Raw genomic sequence first — 25,000 nt, 5'->3', positions numbered from 1 at the left:
CTTTGTCAATCTTTCCTCACTCATTACCTCCATGTGACCAAACTATTTCAAAACACCCCGTCTGCTCTCTCAAACATACTCCTTTTATTACCACACATCACTCTTACCCTTTCATTACTTACACTATCAAACCACCTCACACCACATATTATCCTCAAACATCTCAGTTCCAGGACGTCCACCCTCCTCCGCACAACTCTATCTATAGCCCATGCCTCGCAACCATATAACATTGTTGGAACCACTATTCCTTCAAACATACCCATTTTTGCTTTCCAAGATAAGGTTCTCAACTTCCGCACATTTCTCAACGCTCCCAGAATTTTCGCACCCTCCCCTACCCTATGATTCACTTCCGCTTCCATGGTTCCATCCGCTGCCAAATCCACTCCCAGTTTTTCTCCATTCAGACTTAACTCCAATTGACTTGTCCCTCAACCCTACTGTACCTAATAACCTTGCTCTTATTCACATTTACTCTCAGCTTTCTTCTTTCAAACACTTTACAAAACTCAGACACCAGCTTCTGCAGTTTCTCACCCGAATCAGCCGCCAGCGCTGTATCATCAGCGAACAACAACTAACTCACTTCCCAAGCTCTCTCATCCACAACAGACTGCTTACTTGCCCCTCTTTCCAAAACTCTTGCATTCACCTCACTAACAACCCCATCCATAAACAAATTAAACAACCATGGAGACATCACGCACCCCTGCCGCAAACCAACATTCACTGAGACCAATCACTTTCCTCTCTTCCTGCACGTACACATGCCTTACATCCTCGATAAAAACTTTTCACTGCTTCTAACAACTTGCCTCCCACACCATATTTTCTTAATACCTTCCAGAGAAAATCTCTATCAACTCTGTCATATACCTTCTCTGGATCCATAAATGCTGTATACAAATCCGTTTGCTTTTCTAAGTATTTCTCACATACATTTTTCAAAGCAAATACCTGATCCACACATCCTCTACCACTTCTGAAACCACACTGCACTTCTCAAATCTGATGCTCTATACATGCCTTCACCTTGTCAATCAATACCCTCCCATTTGATTTCCCAGGAATACTCAACAAACCTATACGTCTGTAACTTGAGCACTCACTCTTATCCCCTTTGCCTTTGTACAATGGCACTATGCAAGCATTCCGCCAGTCCTCAGGCACCTCACCATGAGTCATACATACATTAAGTAACCTTACCAACCAGTCAACAATACAGTCACCCCCTTTTTTGATAAATTCCACCGCAATACCATCCAAACCCTACTGCCTTGCCGGCTTTCATCTTCCGCAAAGCTTTTACTACCTCTTCTTTGTAAACTAAATCATTCTCCCTAAGCCTCTCATTTTGCACAACAACTCGACCAAAACACCCTATATCTGCCACTCTTTTATCAAACACATTCAACAAACCTTCAAAATACTCACTCCATCTCCTTCTCACATCACCACTACTTGTCATCACCTCCCCATTAGCCCCCTAAATTGATGTTCCCATTTGTTCCCTTGCCTTACGCATTTTATTAACTCCTTCCAAAACATCTTTTTTTTCTCCCTAAAATTTGATGATACTCTCTCACTCCAACTCTCATTTGCCCTCTTTTTCACCTATTGCACCTTTCTCTTGACCTCCTGAGTCTTCCTTGTATACATCTCCCAGTCATTTGCATTATTTCCCTGCAAAAATCGTCCAAATGCCTCTTTCTTCTCTTCCACTAATAATCTTACTTCTTCATCCCTCCACTCGCTATCCTTTTTATTCTGCCCACCTCCCACGCTTCTCATGCCACAAAAATCTTTTGCACAAGCCATCACTGCTTCTCTAAATACATCCCATTCCTCCCCCACTCCCCTTACGTCCTTTGTTCTCACCTTTTTCCATTCTGTACTCAGTCTCTCCTGGTACTTCCCCACACAAATGTTCTTCCCAAGCTCACTTACTCTCACCACTCTCTTCACCCCAACATTCTCTTTTCGTTTCTGAAAACCTCTACAAATCTTCACCTTCGACTCCAAAAGATAATGGACAGACATTCCTCTAGTTGCACCTCTCAGCACATCAACATCCAAAAGTCTCCCTTTCGCGTGCCTATCAATTACCACTTAATCCAATAAAGTTGTCTGGCCATAACTCCTACTTACATATCGTAATCGTATGTATATCTCTCTTTTTCAACCAGGTATTCCCAATCACCAGTCCTTTTTCAGCACATAAATCTACAAGCTCTTCACCATATCCATATACAACACTGAACACCCCATGTACACCAGTTATTCCCTCAACTGCCACATTACTCACCTTTGCATTGAAATTCCTCCATCACTATAACCCGGTCTCGTGCATCAAAACTACTAACACACTCACTCAGCTTCTCTGAAAACACTTGCCTCTCATGATCTTTCTTCTCATGCCCAGGTGCATATGCACCAATAATCACCCATCTCTTTCCCTTCACTTTCAGTCTTGTGAATATCAATCTAGAGTTTACTTTCTTACACTCTATCACATACTCCCACCACTCCTGTTTCAGGAGTAGTGCTACTCCTTCCCTTGCTCTTGTCCTCTCACTAACCCCTGACTTTACTCCCAAGACATTCCCAAGCCACTCTTCCCCTTTACCCTTGAGCTTCGTTTCACTTAGAGCCAAAACATCCAGGTTCCTTTCCTCAAACATACTACCTATCTCTCCTTTATTCTCATCTTGGTTACATTCACACACATTGAAACACCCCAATCCGAGCCTTCAAGTAGGATGAGCACTCCCCACGTGACTCCTTCTGTTTCCCTGTTTAGAAAGTTAAAATACAAGGAGGGGAGGGTTTCTAGCCCCCTGCTTTCGTCCCCTTTAGTCGTCTTCTACGACACGTGAAAATATATATATATATATATATATATATATATATATATATATATATATATATATATATATATATATATATATATATATATTTTATTCATTTGTTTTGTGCTGTCGCTGTCTCCCGCGTTAGGGAGGTAGCGCAAGGAAACAGACGAAAGAATGGCCCAACCCACCCACATACACATGTATGTTCATACACGTCCACACACGCAAATATACATACCTACACATCTCAACGCATAAAGTATATATACACACACAGACATATACATATATACACATGTACATAATTCATACTGTCTGCTTTCATTCATTCCCATCGCCACCTCGCCACACATGAAATAACAACCCCATCCCTCCTCATGTCTGTGAGGTAGCACTAGTAAATGACAACAAAAGGCCCCATTCGTTTACACTCAGTCTCTGGTTGTTATGTAATAATTCACCGAAACCACAGCTCCCTTTCCACATCCAGGCCCCAGACAACTTTCCATGGTTTACCCCAGACGCTTCACATGCCCTGGTTCAATCCATTGACAGCACGTCGACCCCGGTATACCACATCGTTCAAATTCACTCTATTTCTTGCACGCCTTTCACCCTCCTGCATGTACAGGCCCCGATCACTCAAAATCTTTTTCACTCCATCTTTCCACCTCCAATTTTGTCTCCCACTCCTCCTTGTTCCCTTCACCTCTGACACATATACCCTCTTTCTCAATCTTTCCTCACTCATTGTCTCCATGTGACCAAACTATTTCAAAACACCCTCTTCTGCTTTCTCAAATGCACTCCTTCTATTACCACACATCTCTCTTACCCTTTCATTACTTACTCGATCAATCCACCTCACACCACATATTGTCCTCAAACATCTCAGTTCCAGGACATCCAACCTCCTCCTCACAACTCTATCTATAGCCCACGCCTCGCAACCATATAACATTGTTGGAACCACTGTTTCTTCAAACATACCCACTTTCCAAGATAATGTTCTCGACTTCCGCACATTTTTCAACGCTCCTAGAACTTTAGCCCCCTCCCCCACCCTATGATTCACTTTCGCTTCCATGGTTCAATCCACTGCCAAATCCACTCCCAGTTTTTCTCCATTCAAACTTAACTCCCAATTGACTTGTCCCTCAACCCTACTCTACCTAATAACCTTGCTCTTATTCACATTTACTCTCAGCTTTCTTCTTTCAAACCCTTTACCGAACTCAGTCACCAGCTTCTGCAGTTTCTCACCCGAATCAGCCGCCAGCGCTGTATCATCAGCGAACAACAACTGACTCACTTCCCAAGCGCTCTCATCCACAACAGACTGCATACTTGCCCCTCTTTCCAAAACTCTTGCATTCACCTACCTAACAACCCCATCCATAAACAAATTAAACAACCATGGAGACATCACGCACCCCTTCCGCAAACCAACATTCACTGAGACCAATCACTTTCCTCTCTTCCTACACGTACACATGCCTTACATCCTCGATAAAAACTTTTCACTGCTTCTAACAACTTGCCTCCCACACCATTTTTTTTTAATACCTTCCAGAGAAAATGTCTATCAACTCTATCATATACCTTTTCCCGATCCATAAATACTGCATACAAATTCATTTGCTTTTCTAAGTATTTCTCACATACATTTTTCAAAGCAAACACCTGATCCACACATCCTCTACCACTTTTGAAACCACACTGCACTTCTCCAATCTGATGCTCTGTACATGCCTTCACCCTCTCAATCAATACCCTCCCATTTAATTTCCTAGGAATATTCAACAAACTTATACGTCTGTAATTTGAGCACTCACTCTTATCCCCTTTGACTTTGTACAATGGCACTATGCAAAGATTCCGCCAAACCTCAGGCACCCCACCATGAGTCATACATACATCAAATAACCTTACCAACCAGTCAACAATACAGTCACCTGCTTTTTTCATACTTTCCACTGCAATACCATCCTAACCCGCTGCATTACCGGCTTTCATCTTCCGCAAAGCTTTTACTACCTCTTCTTTGTTTACTAAATCATTCTCCCTAAACCTCTCACTTTGCATACCACCTCGACCAAAACACCCTATATCTGCCACTCTGTTATCAAACACATTCAACAAACCTTCAAAATACTCACTCCATCTCCTTCTCACATCACTACTACTTGTTATCACCTCCCCATTAGCCCCCTTCATTGATGTTCCCATTTGTTCCCTTGCCTTAAGCACTTTATTTACCTCCTTTCAAAACATCTTTTTATTCTCCCTAAAATTTGATGATACTCTCTCACTCCAACTCTCATTTGCCCTCTTTTTCACCTCTTGCACCTTTCTCTTGACCTCCTGAGTCTTCCTTTTTATACATCTCCCTTTCATTTGCATTATTTCCCTGCAAACATCGTCCAAATGCCTCTTTCTTCTCTTCCACTAATAATCTTACTTATTCATCCCTCCGCTCGCTATCATTTCTACTCTTCCCACCTCCCACGCTTCTCATGCCACAGTAATCTTTTGCAGAAGCCACCACTGCTTCTCTAAATACATCCCATTCCTCCCCCACACCCCTTACGCCCTTTGTTCTCACCTTTTTCCATTCTGTACTCAGTCTCTCCTGGTACCTCCTTACACAAATGTTCTTCCCAAGCTCACTTACTCTCACCACTCTCTTCACCCCAACATTCTCTTTTCGTTTCTGAAAACCTCTACAAATCTTCACCTTCGGCTCCAAAAGATAATGGACAGACATCCCTCTAGTTGCACCTCTCAGCACATCAACATCCAAGAGTCTCTCTTTCGCGTGCTTATCAATTAACACTCAATCCAATAACGCTCTCTGGCCATCTCTCCTACTTACATACGTATTCGCATGTATATCTCTCTTTTTTTAACCAGGTATTCCCAATCACCAGTCCTTTTTCAGCACGTAGATCTACAAGCTCTTCACCATATCCATTTACAACACTGAACACCCCATGTACACCAATTATTCCCTCAACTGCCACATTACTCACCTTTGCATTGAAATCCCCCATCACTATAACCCGGTCTCGTGCATCAAAACTACTAACACACTCACTCAGCTTCTCCGAAAACACTTGCCTCTCATGATCTTTCTACTCATACCCAGTGCATATGCACCAATAATCACCCATCTCTCTCCCTTCACTTTCAGTCTTGTGAATATCAATCTAGAGTTTACTTTCTTACACTCTATCACATACTCCCACCACTCTTGATTTAGGAGTAGTGCTACTCCTTCCCTTGCTCTTGTTCTCTCACTAACCCCTGACTTTACTCCCAAGACATTCCCAAGCCACTCTTCCCCTTTACCCTTGAGCTTCGTTTCACTTAGAGCCAAAACATCCAGGTTCCTTTCCTCATACATACTACCTATCTCTCCTTTATTCTCATTTTGGTTACATTCACACATATTGAAACACCCTAATATGAGACTTCGAAGAGGATGAGCACTCACCGCGTGACTCCTTCTGTTTCCCCGTTTAGAAAGTTAAACTACAAGGAGGGGAGGGTTTCTAGCCCCCTGCTCTCGTCCCCTTTAGTCGCCATCTTCGACACGTGAGGAATGCTTGGGAAGTATTCTTTCTCACCTATCCCCAGGCTAGGACGCCATTTGGTAAACATGTTTACCAAATGCCGTCCTAGCTTCGTCTCTTCGATGTATAACAACTGACTGTTATATTCCTCTCTTGTGTCTCCCCTGATGATGTGATTATTACACGAAAGTGCACTTGGGAACTTTTCGTGTTTCATTTTCCCCGTGGACTCATATGAATATCTTGATCACGCGCGAAATTGTGATCCTTTCCAATATATATATATATATATATATATATATATATATATATATATATATATATATATATATATATATATATATATATATATATATATATATATATATATATATTTTTTTTTTTTTTTTTTTTTTTTTTTTTTTTTATACTTTGTCGCTGTCTCCCGCGTTTGCGAGGTAGCGCAAGGAAACAGACGAAAGAAATGGCCCAACCCCCCCCCCCATACACATGTACATACACACGTCCACACACGCAAATATACATACCTACACAGCTTTCCATGGTTTACCCCAGACGCTTCACATGCCTTGCTTCAATCCACTGACAGCACGTCAACCCCTGTATACCACATGACTCCAATTCACTCTATTTCATGCCCTCCTTTCACCCTCCTGCATGTTCAGGCCCCGATCACACAAAATCTTTTTCACTCCATCTTTCCACCTCCAATTTGGTCTCCCTCTTCTCCTCGTTCCCTCCACCTCCGACACATATATCCTCTTGGTCAATCTCTCCTCACTCATTCTCTCCATGTGCCCAAACCATTTCAAAACACCCTCTTCTGCTCTCTCAACCACGCTCTTTTTATTTCCACACATCTCTCTTACCCTTACGTTACTTACTCGATCAAACCACCTCACACCACACATTGTCCTCAAACATCTCATTTCCAGCACATCCATCCTCCTGCGCACAACTCTATCCATAGCCCACGCCTCGCAACCATACAACATTGTTGGAACCACCATTCCCTCAAACATACCCATTTTTGCTTTCCGAGATAATGTTCTCGACTTCCACACATTTTTCAAGGCTCCCAAAATTTTCGCCCCCTCCCCCACCCTATGATCCACTTCCGCTTCCATGGTTCCATCCGCTGCCAGATCCACTCCCAGATATCTAAAACACTTCACTTCCTCCAGTTTTTCTCCATTCAAACTCACCTCCCAATTGACTTGACCCTCAACCCTACTGTACCTAATAACCTTGCTCTTATTCACATTTACTCTTAACTTTCTTCTTCCACACACTTTACCAAACTCAGTCACCATATATATATATATATATATATATATATATATATTTATATATATATGTATATATATATATACATATATATATATATTTATATTTATATATATATATATAAATTATATATATATATATATATATATATATATATATTTTATTTATTTATTTTGTTTTGTCGCTGTCTCCTGCGTTAGCGAGGTAGCGCAAGGAAACAGACGAGAGGATGGCCTAACCCACCCACATACAAATGTATATACATACACGTCCACACACGCAAATATACATACCTTGACATCTCAACGTATATATATATATATATATATATATATATATATATATATATATATATATATATATATATATATATATATATATATATATATATATATATATATATAGATATACACACAGACAAATACATATATACACATTTACATAATTCAGACTGTCTGCCTTGACTCATTCCCATCGCCACCTTGCCACACATGAAATAACAACCCCCTGCCCCCTCATGTGTGCGAGGTAGCGCTAGGAAAAGACAACAAAAGGCCCCATTCGTTCACACTCACTCTCTAGCTGTCATGCAATAATGCACCGAAACCACAGCTCCCTTTCCACATCCATGCCCCACACAACTTTCCATGGTTTACCCCAGACGCTTCACATGCCCTGGTTCAATCCATTGACAGCACGTCGACCCCGGTATACCATATCGATCCAATTCACTCTATTCCTTGCACGCCTTTCACCCTCTTGCATGTTCTGGCCCCGATCACTCAAAATCTTTTTCACTCCATCTTTCCACCTCCAATTTGGTCTCCCACTTCTCCTCGTTCCCTCCACCTCTGACACATATATCCTCTTTGTCAATCTTTTCTCACTCATTGTCTCCATGTGACCAAACTATTTCAAAACATCCTCTTCTGCTCTCTTAAACACACTCCTTTTATTACCACACATCTCTCTTACCCTTTCATTACTTACTCGATCAAACCACCTCCCACCACATATTGTCCTCAAACATCTCAGTTCCAGGACATCCACCCCCCTCCGCACAATTCTATCCATAGCCCACGCCTCGCAACCATATAACATTCTTGGAACCACTCTTCCTTCAAACATACCCATTTTTGCTTTCCAAGATAATGTTCTCGACTTCCACACATTCTTCAAGGCTCCCAGAATTTTTGCCCCCTCCCCCACCCTATGATTCACTTCCCCTTCCATGGTTCCATCCGCTGCCAAATCCACTCCCAGATATCTAAAACACTTCACTTTCTCCAGTTTTTCTCCATTCAAACTTACCTTGCAATTGACTTGACCCTCAACCCTACTGTACCTAAAAACCTTGCTCTTATTCACGTTTACTCTCAACTTTTTTCTTTCACTCACTTTACCAAACTCAGTCACCAGCTTCTGCAGTTTCTCACATAAATCAGCCACCAGCGCTGTATCATTACCGAACAACAACTGACTCAGTTCCTAAGCTCTCTCATCCAGAACAGACTGCATATTTGCACCTCTTACCAAAACTCTTGCATTTTCCTCTCTAACAACCCCATCTATAAACAAATTAAACAGCCATGGAGATATCACACACCACTGCCGGAAATGTACATTCACCGAGAACCAATCACTTTCCTCTCTTCCCACACGTACACATGCCTTACATCCTCGATAAAAACTTTTCACTGCTTCTAGCAACTTGCCTCCCACACCATATATTCTTAATACCTTCCACAGAGCATCTCTATCAGCTCTATCATATGCCTTCTCTAGGTCCAAAAATGCTACCTACAAATCCATTTGCTTTTCTAAGTATTTTTCACATACATTCCTCAAAGCAAACATCTGATCGACACATCCTCTACCACTTCTGAAACCACACTGCTCTTCCTCAGTCTGATGCTCTGTACAAGCATTCATCCTATCAATCAATACCCTCCCATATAATTTACCAGGAATACTAGACAAACTTATACCTCTGTAATTTGAGCACTAACCTTTGTCCTGTTTGCCTTTGTACAATGGCACTATGCAAGCATTCCGCCAATCCTCAGACACCTCACCATGAATCATACATACATTAAATAACCTTAGCAACCAGTCAAAAACACAATCACCCCCCTTTTTTTTTTTTTTTATAAATTCCACTGCAATACCATCCGAACCCGCTGCCTTGCCGGCTTGCATCTTCCGCAAAGCTTTTACTACCTCTTATCTGTTTACCAAATCATTTTCCCTAACCCTCTCACTTTGCACATCACCTTCGACCAAAACACCCTAAATATGTCACTCTATCATCAAACACATTCAACAAAACTTCAAAATACTCACTTCATCTCATTCTCACATCACCACTACTTGTTATCACCTCCACATTAGCCCCCCCTCACTGAAGTTCCCATTTGTTTCCTTGTCTTACGCACATTCTTTACCTCCTTCCAAACCATCATTTTATTCTGTCTAAAATTTAATGATACTCTCTCACCCCAAGTCTCATTTGCCCTCTTTGTTGAATGTGTTTGATGATAGAGTGGCAGATATATGGTGTTTTGCTTGAGGTGGTGTGCAAAGTGAGAGGGTTAGGGAAAATGATTTGGTAAACAGAGAATAGGTAGTAAAAGCTTTGCGGAAGATGAAAGCTGGCAAGGCAGCAGGTTTGGATGGTATTGCAGTGGAATTTATTAAAAACGGGTGTGACTGTTTTGTTGACTGGTTGGTAAGGTTATTTAATGTATGTATGATTCATGATTAGGTGCCTGAGGATTTGCGGAATGCTTGCATAGTGCCGTTGTACAAAGGCAAACGGGATAAGAGTGATTGTTCAAATTATAGAGGTATAAGTTTGTTGAGTTTTCCTGGTAAATTATAATGGAGGGTATTGATTAAGAGGGTGAAGGCATGTAGAGATCATCAGATTGTGGAAGAGCTTTGAAGAATGTATGTGAGAAATACTTAGAAAAGCAAATGGATTTGTATGTAGCATTTATGGATCTGGAGAAGGCATATGATAGAGTTGATAGAGATGCTCTGTGGAAGGTATTAAGGATATATGGTGTGGGAGGCAAGTTGTTAGAAGCAGTGAAAAGTTTTTATCGAGGATGTAAGGCATGTGTACGTGTAGGAAGTGAGGAAAGTGATTTGTTCTCAGTGAATGTAGGTTTGCGGCAGGGGTGTGTGATGTCTCCATGGTTGTTTAATTTGTTTATGGATGGGGTTGTTAGGGAGGTGAATGCAAGATTTTTGGAAAGTGTAAAGTGTTTTAGATATCTGGGAGTGGATTTGGCAGCGGATGGAACCATGGAAGAGGAAGTGAATCATAGGGTGTGGGAGGGGTCGAAAATTCTGGGAGCCTTGAAGAATGTGTGGATGTCGAGAACATTATCTCGGAAAGCAAAAATGGGTATCTTTGAAGGAATAGTGGTTCCAACAATGTTGTATGATTACGAGGCGTGGGCTATGGATAGAGTTGTGCGCAGGAGGATGGATGTGCTGGAAATGAGATGTTCGAGGACAATATGTGGTGTGAGGTGGTTTGATCAAGTAAACAATAATAGCGTAAGAGAGAAATGTGGTAATAAAAAGAGTGTGGTTGAGAGTGGTTCCAACAATGTTGTATGGTTGCGAGGCGTGGGCTATGGATAGAGTTGTGCGCAGGAGGATGGATGTGCTGGAAATGAGATGTTTGAGGACAGTGTGTGGTGTGAGGTGGTTTGATCGAGTGAGTAACGTAAGGGTAAGAGAGATGTGTGGAAATAAAAAGCGCGTGGTTGAGAGAGCAGAAGAGGGTGTTTTGAACAAGGGAACAAGGAGAAGAGGGAGACCAAATTGGAGGTGGAAAGATGGAGTGAAAAAGATTTTGTGTGATCGGGGCCTGAACATGCAGGAGGGTGAAAGGAGGGCAAGGAATAGAGTGAATTGGAGCGATGTGGTATACCGGGGTTGACGTGCTGTCAATGGATTGAAGCAGGGCATGTGAAGCGTCTGGGGTAAACCATGGAAAGCTGTGTAGGTATGTATATTTCCGTGTGTGGACGTATGTATATACATGTGTATGGGGGGGGGGGGGGTTGGGCCATTTCTTTCGTCTGTTTCCTTGCGCTACCTCGCAAACGCAGGAGACAGCGACAAAGTATAATAAAAAAAAAATAATATATATATATATATATATATATATATATATATATATATATATATATATATATATATATATATATATATATATATATATATATATATATATATATATATATATATATATATATATATTCCTATTAGTCCATGGAGAAAATGAAACACGAAAAGTTCCCAAGTGCACTTTCGTGTAATAATCACATCATCAGGAGAGACACAAGAGAGGAATATAACAGTCAGTTGATATACATCGAAGAGACGAAGCTAGGACGCCATTTGGTAAACATGTGATTGTCGAAAACATATGTCTAAAACAAACGTATGTTTTGGACAATCACATGTTTACCAAATGGCGTCCTACCTTCGTCTCTTCGATGTATATGAACTGACTGTTATATTCCTCTCTTGTGTCTCCCCTGATGATGTGATTATTACACGAAAGTGCACTTGGAAATTTTCGTGTTTCATTTTCTTCCTGGACTCATAGGAATATCTTGATGACGCGCAAAATTGTGATCCTTTCCAATATATATATATATATATATATATATATATATATATATATATATATATATATATATATATATATATATATATATATATATATATATAGGTATATATTTTTTTTTTTTTGCTTTGTCGCTGTCTCCCGCGTTTGCGAGGTAGCGCAAGGAAACAGACAAAAAAAATGGCCCAACCCACCCCCATACACATGTATATACATACGTCCACTTACGCAAATATACATACCTACACAGCTTTCCATGGTTTACCCCAGACGCTTCACATGCCCTGATTCAATCCAATGACAGCACGTCAACCCCGGTATACCACATCGATCCAATTCACTCTATTCCTTGCCCTCCTTTCACCCTCCTGCATGTTCAGGCCCCGATCACACAAAATCTTTTTCACTCCATCTTTCCACCTCCAATTTGGTCTCCCACTTCTCCTCGTTCCCTCCACCTCCGACACATATATCCTCTTGGTCAATCGTTTCTCACTCATTCTCTCTATGTGCCCAAACCATTTCAAAACACCCTCTTCTGCTCTCTCAACCACACTCTTTCTATTTCCTCACATCTCTCTTACCCTTACGTTACTTACTCGATCAAACCACCTCACACCACACATTGTCCTCAAACATCTCATTTCCAGCACATCCATCCTCCTGCGCACATCTCTATCCATAGCCCACGTCTCGCAACCATACAACATTTTTGGAACCACTATTCCTTCAAACATATCCATTTTTGCTTTCCGAGATAATGTTCTCGACTTCCACACATTCTTCAAGGCTCCCAGGATTTTCGCCCCCTCCCCCACCCTATGATCCACTTCCGCTTCCATGGTTCCATCCGCTGCCAGATCCACTCCCAGATATCTAAAACACTTCACTTCCTCCAGTTTTTCCCCATTCAAACTTACCTCCCAATTGATTTGACCCTCAATCCCACTGTACCTAATAACCTTGCTCTTATTCACATTTACTCTTAACTTTCTTCTTCCACACACTTTTCCAAACTCAGTCACAAGCTTCTGCAGTTTCTCACATGAATCAGCCACCAGCGCTGTATCATCAGCGAACAACAACTGACTCACTTCCCAAGCTCTCTCATCCCCAACAGACTTCATACTTGCCCCTCTTTCCAAAACTCTTGCATTCACCTCCCTAACAACCCCATCCATAAACAAATTAAACAACCATGGAGACATCACACACCCCTGCCGCAAACCTACATTCACTGAGAACCAATCACTTTCCTCTCTTCCTACACGTACACATGCCTTACATCCTCGATAAAAACTTTTCACTGCTTCTAACAACTTGCCTGCCCCACACCATATATTCTTAATACCTTCCACATAGCATCTCTATCAACTCTATCATATGCCTTCTCCAGATCCATAAATGCTACATACAAATCCATTTGCTTTTCTAAGTATTTCGCACATACATTCTTCAAAGCAAACACTTGATCCACACATCCTGTACCACTTCGTAAACCACACTGCTCTTCCCCAATCTGATGCTCTGTGCATGCCTTCACCCTCTCAATCAATACCCTCCCATATAATTTACCAGGAATAATCAACATACTTATACCTCTGTAATTTGAGCACTCACTCTTATCCCCTTTGCCTTTGTACAATGGCACTATGCACGCATTCCGCCAATCCTCAGGCACCTCACCATGAGTCATACATACATTAAATAACCTTACCAACCAGTCAATAATACAGTCACCCTCTTTTTTAATAAACTCCACTGCAATACCACCAAACCTGCTGCCTTGCCGGCTTTCATCTTCCGCAAAGCTTTTATTGCCTCTTCTCTGTTTACCAAATCATATTCCCTAACCCTCTCACTTTGCACACCACCTCGACCAAAACACCCTATATCTGCCACTCTATCATCAAACACATTCAAAAAACTTTCAAAATACTCACTCCATCTCCTCACATCGCAACTACTTGTTATCACCTCCCCATTTGCGCCCTTCACTGAAGTTCCCATTTGCTCCCTTGTCTTACGCACTTTATTTACCTACTTCCAGAACATCTTTTTATTCTCACTAGAATTTAATGATCTCTCACCCCAACTCTCATTTCTTTTTTTTTTTTTTTTTTTTGCTTTGTCGCTGTCTCCCGCGTTTGCGAGGTAGCGCAAGAAAACAGACGCAAGAAATGGCCCAACCCACCCCCATACACATGTATATAAATACGTCCACACACGCAAATATACATACCTACACAGCTTTCCATGGTTTACCCCAGACGCTTCACATGCCTTGATTCAATCCACTGACAGCACGTCAACCCCGGTATACCACATCGCTCCAATTCACTCTATTCCTTGCCCTCCTTTCACCCTCCTGCATGTTCAGGCCCCGATCACACAAAATCTTTTTCACTCCATCTTTCCACCTCCAATTTGGTCTCCCTCTTCTCCTCGTTCCCTCCACCTCCGACACATATATTCTCTTGGTCAATCTTCCCTCACTCATTTCTCCATGTGCCCTAACCATTTCAAAACATCCTCTTCTGCTCTCTCAACCACGCTCTTTTTATTTCCACACATCTCTCTTACTCTTACTTTACTTACTCGATCAAACCACCTCACACCACACATTGTCCTCAAACATCTCATTTCCAGCACATCCATCCTCCTGCGCACAACTCTATCCATAGCCCACGCCTCGCAACCATACAACATTTTTGGGGACCACTATTCCTTCAAACATACCCATTTTTGCTTTCCGAGATAATGTTCTCGACTTCCACACATTCTTCAAGGCTCCCAGAATTTTCGCCCCCTCCCCCACCCTATGATCAACTTCCGCTTCCATGGTTCCATCCGCTGCCAGATCCACTCCCAGATATCTAAAACACTTCACTTCCTCCAGTTTTTCTCCATTCAAACTCACCTCCCAATTGGCTTGACCCTCAACGCTACTGTACCTAATAACCTTGCTCTTATTCACATTTACTCTTAACTTTCTTCTTTCACACACTTTACCAAACTCAGTCACCAGCTTCTGCAGTTTCTCACATGAATCAGCCACCAGCGCTGTATCATCAGCGAAGAACAACTGGCTCACTTCCCAAGCTCTCTCATCCCCAACAGGCTTCATACTTGCCCCTCTTTCCAAAACTCTTGCATTTACCTCCCTAACAACCCCATCCATAAACAAATTAAACAACCATGGAGACATCACACTCCCCTGCCGCAAACCTACATTCACTGAGAACCAATCACTTTCCTCTCTTCCTACACGTACACATGCCTTGTATCCTCGATAAAAACTTTTCACTGCTTCTAACAACTTGCCTCCCACACCATATATTCTTAATACCTTCCACAGAGCATCTCTATCAACTCTATCATATGCCTTCTCCAGATCCATAAATGCTACATACAAATCCATTTGCTTTTCTAAGTATTTCTCACATACATTCTTCAAAGCAAACACCTGATCCACACATCCTCTACCACTTCTGAAACCACACTGCTCTTCCCCAATCTGATGCTCTGTACATGCCTTCACCCTCTCAATCCATATCCTCCCATATAATTTACCAGGAATACTCAACAAACTTATACCTCTGTATTTTGAGCACTCACTCTTATCCCCTTTGCCTTTGTACAATGGCACTATGCACGCATTCCACCAATCCTCAGGCACCTCACCATGAGTCATACATACATTAAATAACCTTACCAACCAGTCAACAATACAGTCAACCCCTTTTTTAATAAATTCCACTGCAATACCATCCAAACCTGCTGCCTTGCCGGCTTTCATCTTCCGCAAAGCTTTTACTACCTCTTCTCTGTTTACCAAATCATTTTCCCTAACCCTCTCACTTTGCACACCACCTCGACCAAAACACCCTATATCTGCCACTCTATCATCAAACACATTCAACAAACCTTCAAAATACTCACTCCATCTCCTTCTCACATCACCACTACTTGTTATCACCTCCCCATTTGCGCCCTTCACTGAAGTTCCCATTTGCTCCCTTGTCTTACGCACTTTATTTACCTCCTTCCAGAACATCTTTTTATTCTCCCTAAAATTTAATGATACTCTCTCACCCCAACTCTCATTTGCCCTTTTTTTCACCTCTTGCACCTTTCTCTTGACCTCCTGTCTCTTTCTTTTATACATCTCCCACTCAATCTCATTTTTTCCCTGCAAAAATCGTCCAAATGCCTCTCTCTTCTCTTTCACTAATACTCTTACTTCTTTATCCCACCACTCACTACCCTTTCTAATCAACCCACCTCCCACTCTTCTCATGCCACAAGCATCTTTTGCGCAATCCATCACTGATTCCCTAAATACATCCCATTCCTCCCCCACTCCCCTTACTTCCATTGTTCTGCAATATATATATATATATATATATATATATATATATATATATATATATATATATATATATATATATATATATATATATATGTATGTATATATATATATATATATATATATATATATATATATATATATATATATATATATATATATATGTATATATATATTTTTTTTTTTTTTTTTTTTTTTTATACTTTGTCGCTGTCTCCCGCGTTTGCGAGGTAGCGCAAGGAAACAGACGAAAGAAATGGCCCAACCCCCCCCCATACACATGTATATACATACGTCCACACACGCAAATATACATACCTACACAGCTTTCCATGGTTTACCCTAGACGCTTCACATGCCTTGATTCAATCCACTGACAGCACGTCAGCCCCGGTATACCACATCGCTCCAATTCACTCTATTCCTTGCCCTCCTTTCACCCTCCTGCATGTTCAGGCCCCGATCACACAAAATCTTTTTCACTCCATCTTTCCACCTCCAATTTGGTCTCCCTCTTCTACTTGTTCCCTCCACCTCCGACACATATATCCTCTTGGTCAATCTTTCCTCACTCATCCTCTCCATGTGCCCAAACCACTTCAAAACACCCTCTTCTGCTCTCTCAACCACGCTCTTTTTATTTCCACACATCTCTCTTACCCTTACGTTACTCACTCGATCAAACCACCTCACACCACACATTGTCCTCAAACATCTCATTTCCAGCACATCCATCCTCCTGCGCACAACTCTATCCATAGCCCACGCCTCGCAACCATACAACATTGTTGGAACCACTATTCCCTCAAACATACCCATATTTGCTTTCCAAGATAATGTTCTCGACTTCCACATATATATATATATATATATATATATATATATATATATATATATATATATATATATATATATATATATATATATATATATAATCTTTAGGGATAGGGGAGAATGAATATCACCCACGTATTGCCTTCCCGTCGCACGTGACTAAAAGGGATGGGAGCGGGGAGGTGGAAATCCTCCCTTCTCGGTTTTAATTTTCCAAAAGGAGGAACATAGAATGGGGCTAAGTGAAGATATTCCCTCAAAAGCTCAGTCCCCTGTTCTTAACGCTACCTCGCAGACGCTTCACATGCCCTGGATCAGTCCATTGACAGCACGTCAATTTCTATATACCACATCGTTCCAAGTCACTCCATTCCGTGCACGCCGTTCTCCCCATTGCATGGACAGGCCCCGGTCTCTCAAGATCTTTTTCACTTCATCCTTCCATCTCTAATTGAGTTTCCAACATCTTCCGTCACTCATTCTCTCCATATTTCCAAACCATTTCATCACACCCTCTTCTGCTCTCTCAACACATCCTTTTTATTACCATACATCTCTCTTACCCTTTTATTGCTTACTCGATCAAACCACCTCATACCACATATTGTTCTCACAGATTTCATTTCCAACACACCCACCCTCCTCCACATATTCTCATCTATAGCCTATGCCTTGCATCCACGTAACTTAACCTTCAAACTTACCCAGTTATGCCCTCCCACTTAACGACTTCTCTTTCCACACATTCCTCATTGCTCTAAGAACCTTCGCTCCCTCACCCATCATATAACTCACTTCTGCTTCCACGTATTCACTTGTCGCCTTATCCTCTCCCAGGTATCTAAAATACTTCCATTCCTCCATTTTTTCTCCATTCAAACTCACACACCAACTAACCTGTCCCACTGTCTTGCTAAACCTAATAACTTTGCTTTTGCTCTTATTTACTCTTAACTTTTTCCTTTCACGCACTCTTCCAAGCTTAGTCACCAGCTTTTGCAGTTTCTCACTGCAATCTTCCACCAAAGCTGTGTCATCAGCAAGCAACAACTGATTCACTTTACAGGCCTCCTCATCCCTTACAAACTGCATACTCGCCCGTCTGTCCAAGACTCTCCCTCAGCTACACCATCCATAAACATAAACAAATTAAACAACAGTGGTGATACCAAACACCTCTGTTGCAGACGTACCTTCGCTTGGAGCTTCTTATTGCATCTCTCTCTCTCTCTCTCTCTCTCTCTCTCTCTCTCTCTCTCTCTCTCTCTCTCTCTCTCTCTCTCTCTCTCTCTCTCTCTCTCTCTCTCTCTCTCTCTCTCTCTCTCTCTCTCTCTCTCTCTCTCCTTGATAAAATCTCACTGCTACTGGCAGCTTTCTTCCCTCGCCATATACTCTTAAGACCTTCCACAAAGCATCTCTATCAACCCTATCATATGCCTTCATACATACAAATCCATCTGTTTTTCTAAGTATTTCTCACACGCATTCTTTAGGGCAAACACCTGATCCACACATCCTTTGTCACTTCTGAAATCACACTGTTCCTCCCCAGTGTGTTGCTTTGTATATATCTGTTTTGAAGTATGTACATAAAATATACTTAGAGAAACAGAGGGATTTTTGTATGGAATTTGTGGATCCGGAAAAAGCATAAGAGGGTTGATAGAAATGCTTTGTGAGAGGTGTTACGAATATATGGAGTAGGTGAAAAGCTATTAGATGCAGTGACAAGTTTTTATCAGGAGCAAGCGTGTTTACGAGTGGGTAGAGAGGAGGATGAGTGGCTACAGATGAAGAATGGTCTCAGGCAAGGGCGTGTGACGTCACCATGGGTATTTGATTTCTTTATGGAAGTGGTGATGTGGAAGGTAACTGCAAGGATCTTGGAGGGAGGCTTAAGTGTGCAGTCAGTAGGGAGTGATGGATTCTTGGAAGTGAGTCAGCTGCTGTTTGCTGATGTCACAGCCTTGGTGATTATTTCGAAGTTGGTGTCTCATTCAGTTTGTGTGTGTGTGTGTATGTGTGTGTGTGTGTGTGTGTGTGTGTGTGTGTGTGTGTGTGTGTGTGTGTGTGTGTGTGTGTGTGTGAGTGAGTGTGTGTGTATGTATGTGTGTGTGTGAGTGTGTATGTGTGTGTGTGTGTGTGTGTGTGTGTGTGTGTGTGTGTGTGTAGGTAGCTTTCTCAGTCAAATTTTCACAGAATAGTACATTATGTATTGAAATATCCTCCAGTAACATTTATTTTTCGTGAAGACTCCACATTATTTTTAAACATTTGCTAACACACACACACACACACACACACACACACACAACAGCCAGGATCGAACCCGGGACCCCTGTGCACCTTGTTCGTATTCATATACCTCTGCGTTGTACAGTTAGGTTCGGTAAAATGCTATCTGATGGGTGTGTGAGCCTGATGGGAAATGACTGGTGTAGACACCGTTGTTCACCTACGTGAGACGAAGGGTATTCGAATACATAGTATTCGAATAGTCATTTACCTTTTAGGGGCGATCATGCCTAGCGGTAGCGCTCCTGCCTGTTGCACAGGGGTCCCGGGTTCGATCCTGGCTGTTGGAGGTTTGTATGTTCAATGAAGGTGCGCGTTCATATGCACTTTGTTCGGATATATATATATATATATATATATATATATATATATATATATATATATATATATATATATATATATATATATATATATATATATATATATATATATTTTTTTTTTATACTTTGTCGCTGTCTCCCGCGTTTGCGAGGTAGCGCAAGGAAACAGACGAAAGAAATGGACCAACCCACCCCCATACACATGTATATACATACGTCCACACACGCAAATATACATACCTACACAGCTTTCCATGGTTTACCCCAGACGCTTCACATGCCTTGATTCAATCCACTGACAGCACGTCAGCCCCGGTATACCACATCGCTCCAATTCACTCTGTTCCTTGCCCTCCTTTCACCCTCCTGCATGTTCAGGCCCCGATCACACAAAATCTTTTTCACTCCATCTTTCCACCTCCAATTTGGTCTCCCTCTTCTCCTTGTTCCCTCCACCTCCGACACATATATCCTCTTGGTCAATCTTTCCTCACTCATCCTCTCCATGTGCCCAAACCACTTCAAAACACCCTCTTCTGCTCTCTCAACCACGCTCTTTTTATTTCCACACATCTCTCTTACCCTTACGTTACTCACTCGATCAAACCACCTCACACCACACATTGTCCTCAAACATCTCATTTCCAGCACATCCATCCTCCTGCGCACAACTCTATCCATAGCCCACGCCTCGCAACCATACAACATTGTTGGAACCACTATTTCTTCAAATATACCCATTTTTGCTTTCCGAGATAATGTTCTCGACTTCCACACATTCTTCAAGGCCCCCAGAATTTTCGCCCCCTCCCCCATCCTATGATCCACTTCCGCTTCCATGGTTCCATCCGCTGCCAGATCCACTCCCAGATATCTAAAACACTTCACTTCTTCCAGTTTTTCTCCATTCAAACTCACCTTCCAATTGACTTGACCCTCAACCCTACTGTACCTAATAACCTTGCTCTTATTCACATTTACTCTTAACTTTCTTCTTCCACACACTTTACCAAACTCAGTCACCAGCTTCTGCAGTTTCTCACATGAATCAGCCACCAGCGCTGTGTCATCAGCGAACAACAACTGACTCACTTCCCAAGCTCTCTCATCCCCAACAGACTTCATACTTGCCCCTCTTTCCAAAACTCTTGCATTTACCTCCCTAACAACCCCATCCATAAACAAATTAAACAACCATGGAGACATCACACACCCCTGCCGCAAACCTACATTCACTGAGAACCAATCACTTTCCTCTCTTCCTACACGTACACATGCCTTACATCCTCGATAAAAACTTTTCACTGCTTCTAACAACTTGCCTCCCACACCATATATTCTTAATACCTTCCACAGAGCATCTCTATCAACTCTATCATATGCCTTCTCCAGATCCATAAATGCTACATACAAATCCATTTGCTTTTCTAAGTATTTCTCACATACATTCTTCAAAGCAAACACCTGATCCACACATCCTCTACCACTTCTGAAACCACACTGCTCTTCCCCAATCTGATGCTCTGTACATGCCTTCACCCTCTCAATCAATACCCTCCCATATAATTTACCAGGAATACTCAACAAACTTATACCTCTGTAATTTGAGCACTCACTCTTATCCCCTTTGCCTTTGTACAATGGCACTATGCACGCATTCCGCCAATCCTCAGGCACCTCACCATGAGTCATACATACATTAAATAACCTTACCAACCAGTCAACAATACAGTCACCCCCTTTTTTAATAAATTCCACTGCAATACCATCCAAACCTGCTGCCTTGCCGGCTTTCATCTTCCGCAAAGCTTTCACTACCTCTTCTCTGTTTACCAAATCATTTTCCCTAACCCTCTCACTTTGCACACCACCTCGACCAAAACACCCTATATCTGCCACTCTATCATCAAACACATTCAACAAACCTTCGAAATACTCACTCCATCTCCTTCTCACATCACCCGCATGTGTGTTGGCAGGAGGCTTGCAGAACAGGAGATATATATATATATATATATATATATATATATATATATATATATATATATATATATATATATATATATATATATATATATATATATATATATATATATATATATATATATATATATATATATATATATATTTGATTTGAAATGCCTTCCCTTAAATGTGTGAAAACTAGGGCAACGAAATTCAGCATCTCACACATGTACCTATTACTTACGATGTGAACGTTGCTCTATCTGTCCTGGCCACTTATTGACTGCCTGTGTGTAATATACTAACCTGAGTAATATATTATCTTCTAGACTATTGTTAACGTCAGCATGAGCCAGTCAGGGAAGAATGAAGAGTATTTTCCACGGGCGGAGGAGTTCCTGCCAGAGCGGTGGCTGCGGGATGATCCTAGGAGACCGACCAACCCCTACGCTTCCGTTCCCTTCTCCATGGGCACCCGCATGTGTGTTGGCAGGAGGCTTGCAGAACAGGAGATATATACTCTCCTTGCTCGGGTATGTGTCAGGACTTACCTTTTTTTCTTTAAGTACCTCTCTCCATTGGAGACAGAACGTAATACTATTGTTGGTCAAATTTCACACACTTTCTTAATCTCAGATACAAACTAATGCAATTTCTCACTCGATTTTGCCGCTAACGCTGTGTCATGAGCAAACAAGAACTGAATCACTTCCCAGGTATCCCCATTCTCCAGCGATTGCATACCTGCCACTCCCTCCAAGACCCTTCTATTTGTCTCCGTTACCACTTTGTATAGAGATTTATTAAACAGCTACGGTGAAATCATACACCCTTGCCGTAGGAACAACTCACCTTCCATTCTTCTTACTCGCAAACTCACTGTATTCTCTAGATGAAAACTTCTCACCATATCTAATAGCTTTCCTCCCACACCTTATATTTGTAGCACCTTCCAAAGGACATATCTATCAATCTTATCGTATGCATTCCTCAGATCCATAATAACTACATACAAATCCTTATGTTTCTCTAAGTATTTCTCAGTCACATTTTAAAGCAAACTTCTGATCCACCCTTCCTCCACCACTCCTGAAACCATACAGTTCCTCCCCAGTCTGATGTTCTGTACATACCATCTCTCAATCATCGCTCTTTCATATAGCTTGCCTTTGTAATTCGAACATTCACTTTTGTCCTCCTTTATACAGTGGAACTATACGTGCAATCTGACAAACCTCAGGCACCACACCACGATCCATACTTGCATTTAAAATCCTAAGTAACCATTTAACAACAGTCATCCCCTTTACCCTTTTCTTAAGAGATCCACCTACAATACCATCGACTCCAGTCGCCTTTCATATTACGCAAGGCTTTCACCACTTCCTCTATATCAGCACACCACTCTCAATGACTCTATCACTTGCATACCTCCCCAACCCAACACCCTAAATATGCCACGATCAAACTCATTCAACAATCGTAGTACTCACCTCATCTCTTCACCTCATCAATACCTGTTACCACCTCTCCATTTTCCTCCATTAGTTCTGTTGTTTTTCTCACACTATTAACCTCCTTAAGAAACATTTCCTTATTTTTCTGAAAATTTGCTGATACTCGCTCACCATTACCCTCATTTCGCCTCTTTTTCAACCCCTGCACCTTCCTCTTGACCCCCTGCCACTTCTTGTACATCTCTCGATAATTCACATTCGTTTCCCGTAGGTAACGCTTAAATACCCCTCATTATTCTTTCATTAGCAACTTAATATCATGTCACCCTTTCTCACCAGCGCACCTCCTACTTTCCGCATGCTACACACTTCTCTCGCACATGCCAACACTGCTTCCTTAGATACATCCCGCCTCTCAAACACTCTCCTTAGCTTCGTTTACCCTTACCTTTTGCCGTTCTACGCGCAGTCTCCTTTGGTATTTAGTTACACAAACTTCAGTTCCAGGCTCACTTACTTTTACCACCTTCTCCTCATCCATTGATACCCTCTTTTCCAAAAGCCTCTGCAAATCCTCACCCTTGTCTTACCAGGTAATGATCAGACATCCCACCAGCTGCCCCTGTCAGTATAGTCACATCTGACAGTCTTTCTTATGCACGCATGTTAGTTGAACGTGATCCGTTGGTGCCTGCTTACCATCTTTCCTGCTCTACTTATTCTTATGTATGTACCTCTTTTTAAACCAGTTATTCTCAATGATCAGTCCTTTTCCAAAACCCAACTCTGTAAGCCTTTCACCACTTCCATTTACATCACTGAATAACGCCAAGACCTCTATCATACTATTAACTGCCATATTACCCACTTTCGCATTCAAATCGCCCATCACTAATAGTCGGTCTTTTGCATCAAAGCTGCTCTCTCTCTCAAACACACACACACACACACACACACACACACACACACACATACACACACACACACACACACACACACACACACACACACACACACACACACACACACACACACACACACACACACACATCTCCTAAAACACTTGTCTCTCTTCCTCACACTTCTCAGGGCCAGATGGATAAGCACTCATGATTACCCACCCCTAGTAATTCACTTGTTTTTAACCGCTGAGCTCTTTTTTCACTTAGAGTCTGAACATCTAAGTTCTTTTCCTTAAACATACTACCCATCTCTCCTCTCTTCTCCTCTGAGTTATATCGACACACATTTAGACAATCTAGCCTGAGCTTTTGAGGAGGATGAGCGCTTTCCATGTGGCTCATTCTTTTGTTATTACTTTTAAAAGTGGAAATAAAAGGTGAGGAGGGTTTCCAGGTTCCCTTTCCAGCCTCTCTTAGTCGCCTTCTACGG

The 25,000-nt window shown here is 41.7% G+C and overlaps 1 protein-coding gene across 1 annotated transcript in view; it reads left to right on the top strand.

Annotated features, from left to right (window-relative positions):
• Positions 1-25,000, top strand: part of LOC139746762 (probable cytochrome P450 49a1) — a 94,087-nt gene that overhangs the window by 65,840 nt on the left and 3,247 nt on the right. Inside the window, exon 9 of the mRNA XM_071658264.1 lies at positions 22,481-22,684. Within this exon, the coding sequence (XP_071514365.1) occupies positions 22,481-22,684 (204 nt within the window). The remainder of the gene's footprint in view (positions 1-22,480; positions 22,685-25,000) is intronic.

This window comes from Panulirus ornatus, chromosome 66 (genome assembly GCF_036320965.1).
Source record: "Panulirus ornatus isolate Po-2019 chromosome 66, ASM3632096v1, whole genome shotgun sequence".
NCBI classification, from domain to species: Eukaryota; Metazoa; Arthropoda; class Malacostraca; order Decapoda; family Palinuridae; genus Panulirus; species Panulirus ornatus.
This window is presented reverse-complemented; position numbering and strand designations above follow the sequence as displayed.